At 31.0% G+C, this 12,439-nt stretch overlaps 4 protein-coding genes across 6 annotated transcripts; 2 read left to right on the forward strand and 2 right to left on the reverse strand.

Moving 5' to 3' along the window:
* The first annotated feature begins 6 nt into the window (after window positions 1-6).
* Window positions 7-3,556, forward strand: LOC122401885 (DNA helicase MCM8-like). Its single transcript, XM_043404308.1, has 14 exons — window positions 7-88; window positions 173-319; window positions 420-661; window positions 737-872; window positions 940-1,190; window positions 1,321-1,425; window positions 1,538-1,681; window positions 1,770-1,989; window positions 2,068-2,231; window positions 2,357-2,569; window positions 2,644-2,768; window positions 2,848-3,070; window positions 3,148-3,282; window positions 3,359-3,556. The coding sequence occupies exons 1-14, from the start codon at window positions 16-18 to the stop codon at window positions 3,554-3,556; spliced, it is 2,376 nt and encodes a 791-aa protein (XP_043260243.1). The 5' UTR covers window positions 7-15.
* Window positions 3,557-4,756: 1,200 nt separating this feature from the next.
* LOC122401886 (vegetative cell wall protein gp1-like) lies at window positions 4,757-6,224 on the forward strand. The gene is made up of 3 exons (XM_043404309.1): window positions 4,757-4,845; window positions 4,891-4,987; window positions 5,178-6,224. Exons 1-3 carry the CDS (start codon window positions 4,757-4,759, stop codon window positions 6,045-6,047), a joined length of 1,056 nt encoding a protein of 351 aa, XP_043260244.1. The 3' UTR covers window positions 6,048-6,224.
* Window positions 6,225-6,483: 259 nt separating this feature from the next.
* Window positions 6,484-7,373, reverse strand: LOC122401875. The gene is made up of 3 exons (XM_043404293.1): window positions 7,234-7,373; window positions 6,936-7,164; window positions 6,484-6,741 (listed from the first exon to the last, which is right to left on the reverse strand). Exons 1-3 carry the CDS (start codon window positions 7,305-7,307, stop codon window positions 6,541-6,543), a joined length of 504 nt encoding a protein of 167 aa, XP_043260228.1. The 5' UTR covers window positions 7,308-7,373; the 3' UTR covers window positions 6,484-6,540.
* A 241-nt stretch (window positions 7,374-7,614) lies between these two features.
* On the reverse strand, window positions 7,615-12,062 carry LOC122401859 (lipase 3-like). 3 transcript variants are annotated; one of them, XR_006259469.1, is made up of 7 exons: window positions 11,748-12,060; window positions 11,354-11,491; window positions 10,854-11,083; window positions 10,324-10,570; window positions 9,502-9,751; window positions 9,004-9,410; window positions 7,906-8,039 (listed from the first exon to the last, which is right to left on the reverse strand). XR_006259469.1 is itself a non-coding variant. In XM_043404275.1 (6 exons), the coding sequence occupies exons 1-6, from the start codon at window positions 11,787-11,789 to the stop codon at window positions 7,744-7,746; spliced, it is 1,110 nt and encodes a 369-aa protein (XP_043260210.1). In that variant the 5' UTR covers window positions 11,790-12,062; the 3' UTR covers window positions 7,615-7,743. The 3 variants fall into 3 exon arrangements, 2 of the variants coding, with proteins under 2 accessions (XP_043260210.1, XP_043260208.1); XM_043404275.1 differs by lacking the exon at window positions 9,004-9,410 and having other exon boundaries at window positions 7,615-8,039; window positions 10,324-10,477; window positions 11,748-12,062; XM_043404273.1 differs by lacking the exon at window positions 9,004-9,410 and having other exon boundaries at window positions 7,615-8,039.
* Between the last annotated feature and the right edge of the window lie 377 nt (window positions 12,063-12,439).

Raw genomic sequence — 12,439 nt, forward strand, 5'->3', positions numbered from 1 at the left:
TAAATATTTATAATAATGAGTGACAGAAGACAGAAAGATATTTATAAGAAGAAGTGGTATTTAAATAAAAAGAAACCAACAAATCATAGTAAGAAATATTAATTTATTTTATTGTATGCATGATGTGCAAATTTACCTGATATTGTATATGATTTAAATTTACATTTCGCAGACAATAGGAATAAAAACGATCAAGATAATAAAAAAGTACATCGATCGGTAGATAATATAGAGATAAATAATGTATTAAATATATATGATACTTACGTTAATTTTGATATTCCTTATTATGGATGGAAATTATTTTTTTCCGACGAAGGTACAACAAATTTGTATCAATAATCAATATGAAGTATCACTAAATATGAAATAAAAGTGATTATGACAATATTGACAAACTAACTTCTTTTATTCTTTAGAATATGATAGCGATTGTGACACTGTCAAAAAAATTCAATCAATAGAAGGCTTTATAAATAGGCATCCTCGCTTGTTATCTTTGCTTTCGTTAGACAATTTAGAAAATGGAACAGTTTTTGTAATTGATATCTATGAGACAGAGAGTGACACAATTTTCTCGAACGAATGGTGTGATTTTAAAAAGAACATATATGAGAATCCGTTACACACATTGAATTGTATTAAGCTCGCCATACACCAGGTATTTTATATTAGTGATGGTTTTCAAGCGTATGTTACATATTTATTTAATCAACATGATGTTTGAAACTTTCAGAAAATAATAAATTCAATATCGAAAGAGAATTTAAAAGGTTCTATGAATGTTCTAAGTACAATATCGATTATTAGATTAAAAATATTAAATTATCAACCAATCGTATGTTTGCAAGACTTGAAAGCAAATTCTTATGGTATGTGTTTATAATTTCCTCAATACTCATACACTTCTTTAATCAAATATTGAAATTTTCTGAACAGGGAAATTAGTGTCTGTTAAAGGCTGTGTAATAAGAGTAGGTCGTACAAAACATATCGCAGACTGGATTGTATTCACTTGTCGCAAATGTAACTTACAAAAAATAACTAAACAACCACAAGGAGTTTATACAATCCCAAGAAAGTGTAATATGTGTGGTATATCTAAATTTCGTCCTGTGTTAGATTCTCCACACGTGAAAAGTGTTTCCTTTCAAATGATTAAGATACAAGAACTTCTAAACGATGAACAGGTATTCATTTTTCATGAGTAGAACATTTCTATATGTGTAACAGGTATTCTATATGAGTTTTCTAAATTTGTTGCCTTCAAACTTCGTATAATTATGTCAGAATTAATACCATTCATTTTTTATACCGTAGAATAATAAAGGCAGTATGCCTAGAGTGCTTGATGTTGAATTAATAGATGATTTAGTTAATACTTGTATGCCTGGGGATGATATTACTTTAACTGGAATTATAAAGGTAATTCGTATGTGTAGGGAGTTGTAAAAGTAAAATTTGAATATTTACAATTCAAACTTTGAATGACTTTCCATTTTAATTATTTATACATAAATAATTGTTGAATATATAGGGGAGTAACAACACTAAAACACGTAATAAAGTTTCATTTTCTTTGTATTTGGAAGCTATTACAATAATCAATAATAAACAGAGATTTCAAAGTAAAAACATTGTGGACAATGAAATGTCAATAAAGGATTATTTAGCAATAAAGGTATAAAAAGTATTGACACATTTCCTATTATAATGTAAAGAGTTCTGTTATTATTTAATATTTATATTTCTCTTGAACTATATAATAGGAAGTGTATAGTAAACCAAATATTTTTCCACTATTGGTACATTCACTTTGTCCAAGTATATACGGCAATGAAATGATCAAAGCTGGACTGATATTAAGTTTGTTTGGTGGAAATACAGAAAATTTAGAGTTAAGAGATAATATACATACATTAATAGTCGGTGACCCTGGTCTTGGAAAGTCACAAATGTTACAAGCATGTGCTAGAATCGCTGCAAAAGGTATAAATACTTAACTGGAATCTTATTTTTTCCTTTTTACATGCATTTTTAAATATTTGACACCAATATTGATTAAAGGTGTATATGTATGTGGAAATTCAAGCACATCTTCTGGACTGACAATAACACTTACAAAAGAAAACAAAACTAATAACTTTGCATTAGAACCAGGTGCATTAGTTTTAGCAGATAGAGGCTGCTGTTGTATAGATGAATTTGATAAAATGTCGAAACAACATACGGTAAAGCTATTAACTTAAATATATAATGTTTAACATTTAATATCTTTGAAATTGAACAAGTATAGTTAACCAAATTATTTACCTCGTTAAACTGTAATAAAAAAATACATCTGCTTTAATCATAGGCTTTACTAGAATCTATGGAACAGCAAAGTGTAAGTGTAGCTAAATCAGGAATAATTTGTTCCCTTCCCACGAGAACTTCAATTCTAGCAGCTGCTAATCCAATTAGTGGTCGATTCAATAGAAGTAAAACAGTAATGCAGAATCTGAAAATGAGTGCACCTCTCTTATCACGTTTTGATTTAATATTTTTATTATTAGATGAGCCAAATAAGGTGCATATTTATTAATATATTATTTTAATAATATATTAACACCACAATAACTTTATATATTTAATTTGTAATAGCACATAGATGATTTGTTATGCAAACATGTTATGTCGGTTCATACTGGTTTGAATGCAATTAGTAAAACACAAACAAGTGCATCTCAATGTACAGATGTATCAAATGTAATTATATCATCATTAAGGTAACTACTAAGTATTAATTTTATTAAAATAAGGACAGTTGCTTTTAAATTTGCTTTTAAAATATAATTAAATTTGTAGGGACAAACTTACAGCTTCTGTAAATGAAAATATTAATGTCATTCCACAATCAGTTCTTCGAAAATACATTTCATACGCGCGACAATATGTAAAACCAAAGTTAACTAAAGAAGCAGCTGCGGCGTTACAAAATTATTATTTAGAACTTCGCAGTAGAAATGATAAACTCGATGGTTTATCTGTTTATAATAGACAATTAGAAGCCATGATAAGATTAACTGAGGTCTTGGTTTTAATACATTCGTATATTTCAAATATAAATTCTATTATTTGAAATTAATACTAGTGTATATTATTCAGGCTAGAGCAAAGTTGGAGTTACGTACAGAAGCAACTGAAACAGATGCTTTAAATATAATAGAAATCTTCCAATATGCATTTGATAATAACGTTATTAGTAGACAATCGCAAAACACAAAAGTAACTGATAGAAAAGTAAGTTATGTAATTCTATACGTATCTATAATGATAGAGGATGGTCAGAATATTAATGTACAATTTTCTTTCAAAGGTAAAAGAATTTATACAATTACTGAGGAAAGAAACAGTCGTTGATACCAAAAAAACATTCTCTACAAAAAGATTGCGTGAAATTGCATTGGATGGAAAAATTGTGGTGCAAGATATTTCACAGTTAATTTCAAAATTAAATGACAATGGTATTTTATTAAAAACTGGAAGTAATACTTTCAAATTTATTCCTGATTAACGAAGTTCAATCAAACATAATTAATTTTAGAATATTATAATACATGTTAATTTAATTTTCTATACTTATCAAATATAATTTATTAAAATAGTCTACTCCCATAGATTGTTTCATGATAATTTTATATTCTATATTATTATTCAATACAGTTGTGCTTTATGACAATCTTTATAAGACTATTTTATATTTTTTATAATGTTATACAAATGTAAATTTTTATAGAAATTGTTACTTGTTTGTTTTTATACTTCGAAACAATCTGCTTTGCATGGTAAACGCCAATATAAATACAAGCAACATTTTGGTCCTGGTACATGAAAACAACCAGGTCTGCAGCAAGGTTGTTTGGGAATATAAAATTTTGGTGGTGGAACAGGCGGAGGAGGTATAGTGACCTTGCAGAATCTGTTTAACAAAATCATATTGTAATATATTCCGATTCATTATTAGAACACGTCTATTATGTAAGTTCGTTACAATGATTGTTTTTAAAACTGTTACATGAAAATGTAAATTAGCTATAATTAGTGCCGAGCGGACAAAGCAGTAAAAATTTACTCTAGTACGAAGACAATCCTAGAAAAATGTCGTCCATTTAATAGGACGTGTCGTGACTCTGCTTAGGCATCTTGCTGTACATGCAGGTGGACAATATGGTACACATTTTGGCGGACATGGTCCGCACGGCACCGGTGGTGTACATATTGTAATTTTACATGGTGGCGGGCAAGCCATGCAAGGTGATGGACAACATGAATAAGGTACACACGATGGAGATGATGGTAAACAGCATGGAGTTGTAGGTGATGAACAACAAAGTGTTTTGGGACAGCATAAAGGACTTCTTCCACACGACATTATAAGTTTTTTCCGTTTTTTATTTATATATTTTATTTTATATCATTGAAATTAAACTTACAATTTTGATAACTATTTGCGAATGAATGATAAACAATTGAAATTTAAATAAACTTATTCATTTATTATATATGCGTGTATATACACATATATTCAGGCCATGTCATTATTTTTTTGGAATCGTTAGTTTTATGATTTAGTAATTTAATTGGGTGTAATATATACAAAAAAAAAATAAATAGGATGAATGCATAAGAAAATGCAAACACCATAATTTACATAAAAATTAAATAAAATCTAAATTTTTGTATATAAATTTTGTCATTTTAATTATTCACAAAAATGCCGTGCGATGGGAAAAATGTGAATTGTGAGAAAAGACGAGAATTACTGGCACAGCTAAAATGCTTAATTAGTTCTATGGATAGAAAGTAAGAATATATTTTTATCAAAGTAATTTAAACAATTTTACAAATTTTCTATTGTAGAAAACCATGCGAATGGGATGAACCGTTTTGTCCACCTCCTGTTGTTTGTCCAGTTTCACCTTGCAGTAATGATCTCCCCTGTTGCGTGAGTTTAAATTGATTATAATAGATCATAAACGAGCATTATTTAATAGCTTGATACGGTTGTAATAATTCAATAACTTATTAAAAGCTAATCTGATTTTTTCTTATTTAATAGTTTAAAAATGAAAACTGCTTATTAAAGGAGAGGGAATTTCCAATGTTAATATTTAGATATATTAAATAAATTTCAGAATCCAGTCAAACGTTGTAAAAGTTTCGATTTTCGGGCAAGTATTATATATAGATGCGAGTGTATCAAAAGAAATGGTTTACAAGATAGATGCATGATGTGGGACTGCATGGGTAGACCAGAGTGCATGACAAAGTTGTACCCTGTTTGTAATCCAGGCCAATATGCTTTATTGAAGTTAACTGACTTGGGAGATGTAGAAGTTGCATTGAGAAAATTTTACTGTGCCGATCAAGCAAGAGAATCTGCTTTAGCAGCATATTGTAGATTATCTTGTAATAATGCTAAACAGTCTTGCTGTCCAACTACACAAAAATCACCATGTCCTCCATGTCCTCCATGTCCTATCCCTTGTTGCATACCATCATCATCAGTGCCACCTTGCATTTCTTACAATCTTTGTGTACCTTGTCCACCACCTTGTCCACCGCCTTGTTCACCATGTTGTCCACCACCATGTCCACCACCTTGTCCGCCACCTTGTCCACCACCTTGTTCACCGTGTTGTCCACCACCATGCCCACCACCTTGTCCACCATGTTGTTTACCTCCATGCCCACCACCTTGTCCACCACCTTGTTCACCATGCTGTCCACCACCCTGTTCACCATGTTGTCCACCACCATGCCCACCACCATGCCCACCACCTTGTCCACCATGTTGTCCACCACCTTGTCTACCATGTTGTTTACCTCCATGCCCACCACCTTGCCCACCATGTTGTTTACCTCCATGTCCACCACCATGCCCACCACCATGCCCACCACCATGCCCACCATGTTTACCATGCATACCTTATTGTTCTCCATGTCCACCACCTTATGTTGTTTGTAACCCACCTTCATGTGCTATTCCTTGTACACCTTGTTAATTTTTTGTATCTTATCTGTCATCTATCCTTTTATTAAATATTATGAATGTCTTTAATATTTCAATACACCCTCATTTATCAAAATTACACAATTTTTATATACAACCCTATGTTATAAAAATCAAAATGAAACCTCTTTGACAAATTCTTTAAAATCTGTTATACATACTTTGTATCATTTACACCCAATCTTTGCAAATTTGTTATTTAAGAATACATGCATGTAACTGATGTATATTATTTCACTTGGTAAAAAATATAATCTTCAGAGAACAAGCATATTTTTATATTTCATATTTAAAATTGCATGTAAACGCGAATCAAGGTGGGGGGGCCGATTAAAAGCCCCCACCCTGATTAATATCTGTTCATTTTATATCAATAAAAGTATACTACAACTTTTCTGTAAGTACTTTTATTTTTATTTGATCTGACAGCATCTGTACATGTAGTTTATTTAACATACTGATTAATATGTAATACTATTTGAACTTTATTGCATTGGGTATTGTTTTGGGTACCGACATCGCAAATATTTTGCGGGTGGGCAGACAGGCCATGGTTTAAAAAGACATTCGGGCTGTCCTTGACATTGAGTCAATGGACAAGTATCCTGAAGACCATCTCTATGCACGCAGTAGCATCTTGTATATAAGTATCCATTTCTCATTTCAGGAAATTTTAAATCAGGCGACTAAAATCATAGTGTATGTATGTTTTATATGCATAAAATATGTTATTGTTTTTAAGAGACAATAGTTTTTGATAAAGCGTATTTGTTTTATTATATACAGAGTGAAACATTTCAATTATTTAATAACTGCTCAAGCTATTTAAGTTTGATTGAAATGTCTCACTCTGTCTGTATCTTAATTTTATTAACATTACCAAATTATGGCAATTGTCCTTTCCATTAAATTTTGTATCAGTTATTGATATACCTTCCTTTCTACTTTGGATGTCTTTCACAGATACATTCGTTTTACACGTAGTTTTTGACTTCTTTTTTGATATTGCAACATCTTTTTCTTCTATGGGAATCATCATAAACATTGGTGGAAGTGTCTTTTTTTGTTTCGCTTGCTGCGTGCGTTTTAATATATCCATTTGATGGTAACTATTATGTATATAATAATTAATAATGTAAAGCTACAAATATAATAAGTATTATAATTATTCTACTAACCATTCTAATGCAGTTACTGCTGCTTTTAATCCACAAATTAGGTCTGCTGGGTTAGTTATTTGCGTCGTAGACATTTTGATTTTTTAATATTTTTATGTACTACAATAATTTTGTTATTTTTTTATACTTGTTAATTTATCATTATGTAAAAAGATATTAATTTAGATTAGAATTTCCGAAAACATTGTGAGAGACATTTTTGATTTAGAATATTTTCTTTTATTTTCTACAGTTTTTTGTTTTCATTGGTAAATCTTACAACTAGGAAACATACGATGCAAATTTACAGGGTGAAAATTAACAAAATTATTTTGAATAAAGTATAAAGTTTTATTAAATTACACAATAACGAAATAATCTGAGATTAAGAAAAGAAAAAAAAACAGCAAAGGGTTCACATTTAATTGAAATTTAATTTCCTGAAATATATACCCATTATCTACGTGCAATTTAACAACACTAACATTTATATACAAGTTAATAAATAATTCATGCTGTATAAGCTTCTTTTCATCTAAATCTTTTTAATACTGTCAATACAGTATTATAAAGAAGTGTTTTAGCATCTCTACCCCACAGATAATCAATGTGATTAAATTTCACATTTTCTATTTTCCGTGTTTCAATTACATTTGGCAGTCTTTCGACAAGTTTCTTGACGTCTGCAGGATCAGTCATGAAATCATTTTCGCTATAAAATATTACAATTGGTGTTTTTATTCTTTCCAGATCATATGTCGGCGGTTGCGTTGATCCGTATATTTTTAGGTTTTTAGGCACTCCATAATCAAATTTACGAAATGATCCTGTTAAAAAAAAAAGAAAAAAAAAAAGAAACACACACATATGAATGATAAACAGTTAGAATAATATGATAATAGTTGTTATTTAAAGCGTTAATTATGTTTTATTTATAAATACGAGTTGTATTTACAAAATATGAATTATTATTATGACTTTAGCTATAAGGTAGAGCCCGTTTTTAATTTAACAAAGTTTGTAATCATCCTCCTTATGCCCCTCGCCCGCCCTCTTGTCGCTAGCTTAACACATTACCGACCGATAGCCTATTGATCGACTTTTTTACCGGCCGATAGCGTATTAATCAACTTTTTTACCGACCGATAGCTGATTAATCAACCGCTACCGGTCGGTAAAGTGTTAAGTTTCGACACCTAATCTTAGCAAATGAGGATAGAGTAATTTTTGTTGTACGTTTATAAAAATAGTACCAATGGACTACCGAAATTGTTTCGATTGAAATGAGTCCAAACACGATGTAAATCGGATTAGTGTAGTACATACAAATTAACTTAACGTAGATACATAACTTGGTGGACAAAATTGGAAATTTCGATTGGCATGGCAGAAATGTGAAGAGAAACGATACTCGGAAGCACTTAGCGTGGAATTGAAATCAAAGAAAGTTGTTTGAAGGGGGGAGGGCCAAAGGGGTGGCACGAAAATGGAAAAAGCATGGAATGGAAGGAAGAGAAGATAGCTTATGGAAAAGATTAGAAGTGTTAGATACACAGAAGAATTATACGTAGAACCGAGAAGCTGTTATACGTGGATTTGCCTGCGTTGAATTCTCTTATACATATACATATAAGCAAAACAAAATATGTAAATAAAACTAAGTTGTGCCTGTTTGTCGAAAATTTTTAAATTTAATTTCTAATATATTTATGTTATAAATACATTTGAAGAATATGTTTTAGTAAATGGACAGACACAACTAAATTTTATTTATAATTGTTTAGTACTTACCCACGTTGAGTATAGATGCGATGATAAATAGCCTATCCTGTTCTCGAATACATACGAAACAGAATAGTGGTACTTTAATCAAAGTTTGTTTAGTAAATTTTGAGTTACCTCAGAACGAACAAACAAAGACATAAGCAGACAAAAATTTTAAGAACGTATAATTCGAATACCATGTAAATTATGCATTTAATTAATGGCTCTAGATAATTGCTTCAAGAATCGTAATTAGATATTACAACTGTTTTCCAATACAACATTTTTGTATTAATAGAAGAAGAATAAGAGTGGGAGTGGCTAAAATTAGAAAAGTTAGGTACAGTAGAGTATTTAAGACCATTAAAATCCTAGAATCATTGAGACACCTAAATGAGAAGGGAGACGAGGGGAGAGAAAGAAACTGGAGGATGCTGGAAAGATGAAGATATAAAAATAGATTGAGTTAAAAGAATTGTATGAGTATAATTTTTAGAGAGAAATAATAAAGTTTTCTATAGTTACCTGACAGTATGCTTTGACTGTAATGAATAATTTGCTTGGCAGATGCACCAGCTGGAAAATGTCCCAGAATTAATGGCAGCATGGATTTGTCTAGTTGATCGCTACCAAATCCGGCGATTAAGTAAAACCAACAAATGCAAAAACCTTTGGTGAGACTGCCCGGAGCATTTCGAATTAATGTTCCCAATGCTCGTGCTTGCAACATATTCCGTGGGAACCACTGGTGTAGATTGCAATAAGACGATCCCCACTGGAACATACTTATTATACATATGTAAATTAAACATATAAACGGACCCTTGATCAGAGGTGGATTCAAAACATCTGAAAAGCATAATACAGCAATGCTTGAATAATTACCCGTCATTCTCGATTAGATAAATGACCGGTAATCGTATCCTCGCTACTGGGGGATTCCCCTTGACATGCCGCAAAGCTCGACATCAAGCGGACCGCGTAACTTGATCCGCTTAAATATCGATAAGACAAACACATAGGCACATTGTGCATTATCTACCCTTTATTCACTGTCTTTTTCTATGTTAACCAAGATATAAAGCCGAATAGCTCAGCTTATACTTTTCAGAAAACTATTCCTTTCAAATCATTTGTGTCTGGGTTGGATCTTCTTCCAAAAGAAGCTCCAATTCCTATCAACGTTTTAACAATATCAATGTTTAATGCTGCTTTCTTATAAAGAAGAATTGGAATTCTCTTTAAAACTCTTTTTAAAAGGAATACCTATCTATAACTCTGAAAGTTAATTTAATTTTACCACCTCTGATCAACATTAAAGACTATTGTAGATATTTATAGACACACCTCCATTAAACCATAAAAGTGTACAATGAATTTGAGCAAAGGACTTCTCTGGTTTGAGAGGAATGCAATAGGTGCCAGACTAATCATTCCCTTGATCTTCCAGTTATATTCAGGTTTTTCACTGGCCATTACATAGAATGCAGTTGTACCTTGACTGTAACCCACATAGTAGAGCTTAGTATATCCGGTTTGCTCTAGAATGTAATCTATTGTAGCTGGTAAATCATAATAACCAACTTCATGCCAGCTAAAATATCAGTAGATTTGTTCAGTCACGGGATTACAAACCCTCAATCGGCCCGGTTTAATTCATGGATAAAAACTAATTAAATATAAGTAAGATAATGTTAAACAACGTTAGAATTTTATTACGTTTTAGAAAATATATAAGTCCGATTCGTTACTATTGTTTGGATTCTCGGACGTAATAACATTCTGGGCTATCTTAAGTATATTTAATTGTTTTATTCTTCTTTTATTTATCCGCATTATACACTGTTTGATTGTTGCCAGTTTAAAATTAAAATTACCTGAAATCCCAAAATTCTTTGTCTCTGGTCGTATAATGTTTATGCTTTCTAGAATATGCATTACCTCTTGCGTTTCCCAACCAAACGTCATAATTGTTATTACATAAAACATACGCTAAAGCTTTCTTTGGTCCTAATAGTACCCAATCGGCTGAACTTGATAACAGTCCATGGTGGATAAGAATCGGTACTCTAGACTTTGTATTTTGTGGAAATTTGTAATCTGCATACTGAATATCAAATATTTATTTTACTCTATCTTTATATCAATCTTGCTTTACCATAATTTAATTTAATTTGAATGCTTTAATCGTTATACAAAAAACAGATTTATCCTTTTCGATACAAGGTCATCATTGCAGTGATTTTCTGATGATAGACTGGCTGAGATACTATGCCACTATAGTGGTCTTTCATTAATTAACTCGCTTATCAAAATTAATTCTCTTTTCATAGAGAAAATTAGACCGTGCTACTTTCTTATCATTTAGGATTCTTACATTGTTCTCACTGGGATCACAGCCTAAATTTTCATCTGTTTTTGGAGGGAGTACTCGATGTACATCTAAACAATATCCATCTTCTGTCCAAATATGATGCGTTTCTGATATGTAACCGTGAGCCTCAATTAATTCTGGCTAAAAACAAAATAATTTTATTATTATTTATTTTAAATATTCATTTATTGTTTGAATACCATGAAAGTATATGAAGTAAATATACAGTACAATAATTGAAAGATACAAATAAATAATGAAGTAAAATAACTTATTTAAAATATTTAAAATAAGAGATTAATTATTTAGAATTCGTTTGAGAAAACTCAGAGTATTTATCATTATTATTAACGATTGTAATTGCCAAGAAAAATGATAAAACAAATGATTAATTTACCGTTGTCATATGAGTTTCATCCTGATTGGCTACGGTGCTCATTATACGAAAAGCTGACGTATAAAGCTGCTTCCCGTGATGGAGCAATATTGTCTACTTTCACCAAGAATCACTCCTGTTTGCTTTTAATACTGTCCTTTAACTGTGACGTTGATGTTTCTCGAGTATTATTCGAACTATGAATCGAAGATTTTTGAAACTTTCGACGTAGTACTCTACGACATCGAAAGATCGAGAAATATCGAAATGATTCGCGCGATTTAATTCTTCGAGATGTACTTTGGCACCAACGAATCGTCAAACACTCGTGAAACACAGCGCTACATTACAACGCCGTAACTTAGAAATATCGACAGTATATCGATTGCTATCGATATTATTTCCTATCAAAAATTATCGATGTTTTTTTTAATGACTATCGATAGTTCTAATATTGTTGTTTTGTTCAAGATTTGTTAAAGTAGAAGAGTTACAGGTCACGCCAAATTTGACAAAATAACGATGATTCATACAAACATAAATACTATAAAGGTAAAGCCTATGGGTTTGTTTGTGTACACTAGAATTTCCACACTCTGAAAATATTCACAATATAAACGTTATATGCTTGTTTCCTTTGTTCAGAAGTAAACTCCAAACAGCTGATTACACGTATCCGTTTTTTGGTCACCTTGGAGTCAACATCGACTTTT

Source organism: Colletes gigas, unplaced genomic scaffold (genome assembly GCF_013123115.1).
Source record: "Colletes gigas isolate AHSC1104 unplaced genomic scaffold, ASM1312311v1 Colletes_gigas_Sc00029, whole genome shotgun sequence".
Classification (NCBI taxonomy): Eukaryota; Metazoa; Arthropoda; class Insecta; order Hymenoptera; family Colletidae; genus Colletes; species Colletes gigas.

Bases quoted from the DNA above. Each gene is read 5' to 3' on its own strand.
- LOC122401885 (XM_043404308.1), top strand. From the start codon at position 16: ATGAGTGACAGAAGACAGAAAGATATTTATAAGAAGAAGTGGTATTTA. The intron at 662-736 runs GTATTTTATATT...TGAAACTTTCAG, and splicing joins TTAAGCTCGCCATACACCAG to AAAATAATAAATTCAATATC. The intron at 2,570-2,643 runs GTGCATATTTAT...AATTTGTAATAG, and splicing joins TATTAGATGAGCCAAATAAG to CACATAGATGATTTGTTATG.
- LOC122401886 (XM_043404309.1), top strand. From the start codon at position 4,757: ATGCCGTGCGATGGGAAAAATGTGAATTGTGAGAAAAGACGAGAATTA. The intron at 4,846-4,890 runs GTAAGAATATAT...AATTTTACAAAT, and splicing joins ATTAGTTCTATGGATAGAAA to TTTCTATTGTAGAAAACCAT. The intron at 4,988-5,177 runs GTGAGTTTAAAT...AATAAATTTCAG, and splicing joins GTAATGATCTCCCCTGTTGC to AATCCAGTCAAACGTTGTAA.
- LOC122401875 (XM_043404293.1), bottom strand. From the start codon at position 7,307: ATGTCTACGACGCAAATAACTAACCCAGCAGACCTAATTTGTGGATTA. The intron at 7,165-7,233 runs GTTAGTAGAATA...TATACATAATAG, and splicing joins GCAGTAACTGCATTAGAATG to TTACCATCAAATGGATATAT. The intron at 6,742-6,935 runs GTAATGTTAATA...CTATGATTTTAG, and splicing joins AGGACAATTGCCATAATTTG to TCGCCTGATTTAAAATTTCC.
- LOC122401859 (XM_043404273.1), bottom strand. From the start codon at position 11,789: ATGAGCACCGTAGCCAATCAGGATGAAACTCATATGACAACG. The intron at 10,571-10,853 runs GTAATTTTAATT...CTGATATTTTAG, and splicing joins AAAGAATTTTGGGATTTCAG to CTGGCATGAAGTTGGTTATT. The intron at 9,752-10,323 runs GTGTGTCTATAA...AGTATGTTCCAG, and splicing joins ACTTTTATGGTTTAATGGAG to TGGGGATCGTCTTATTGCAA.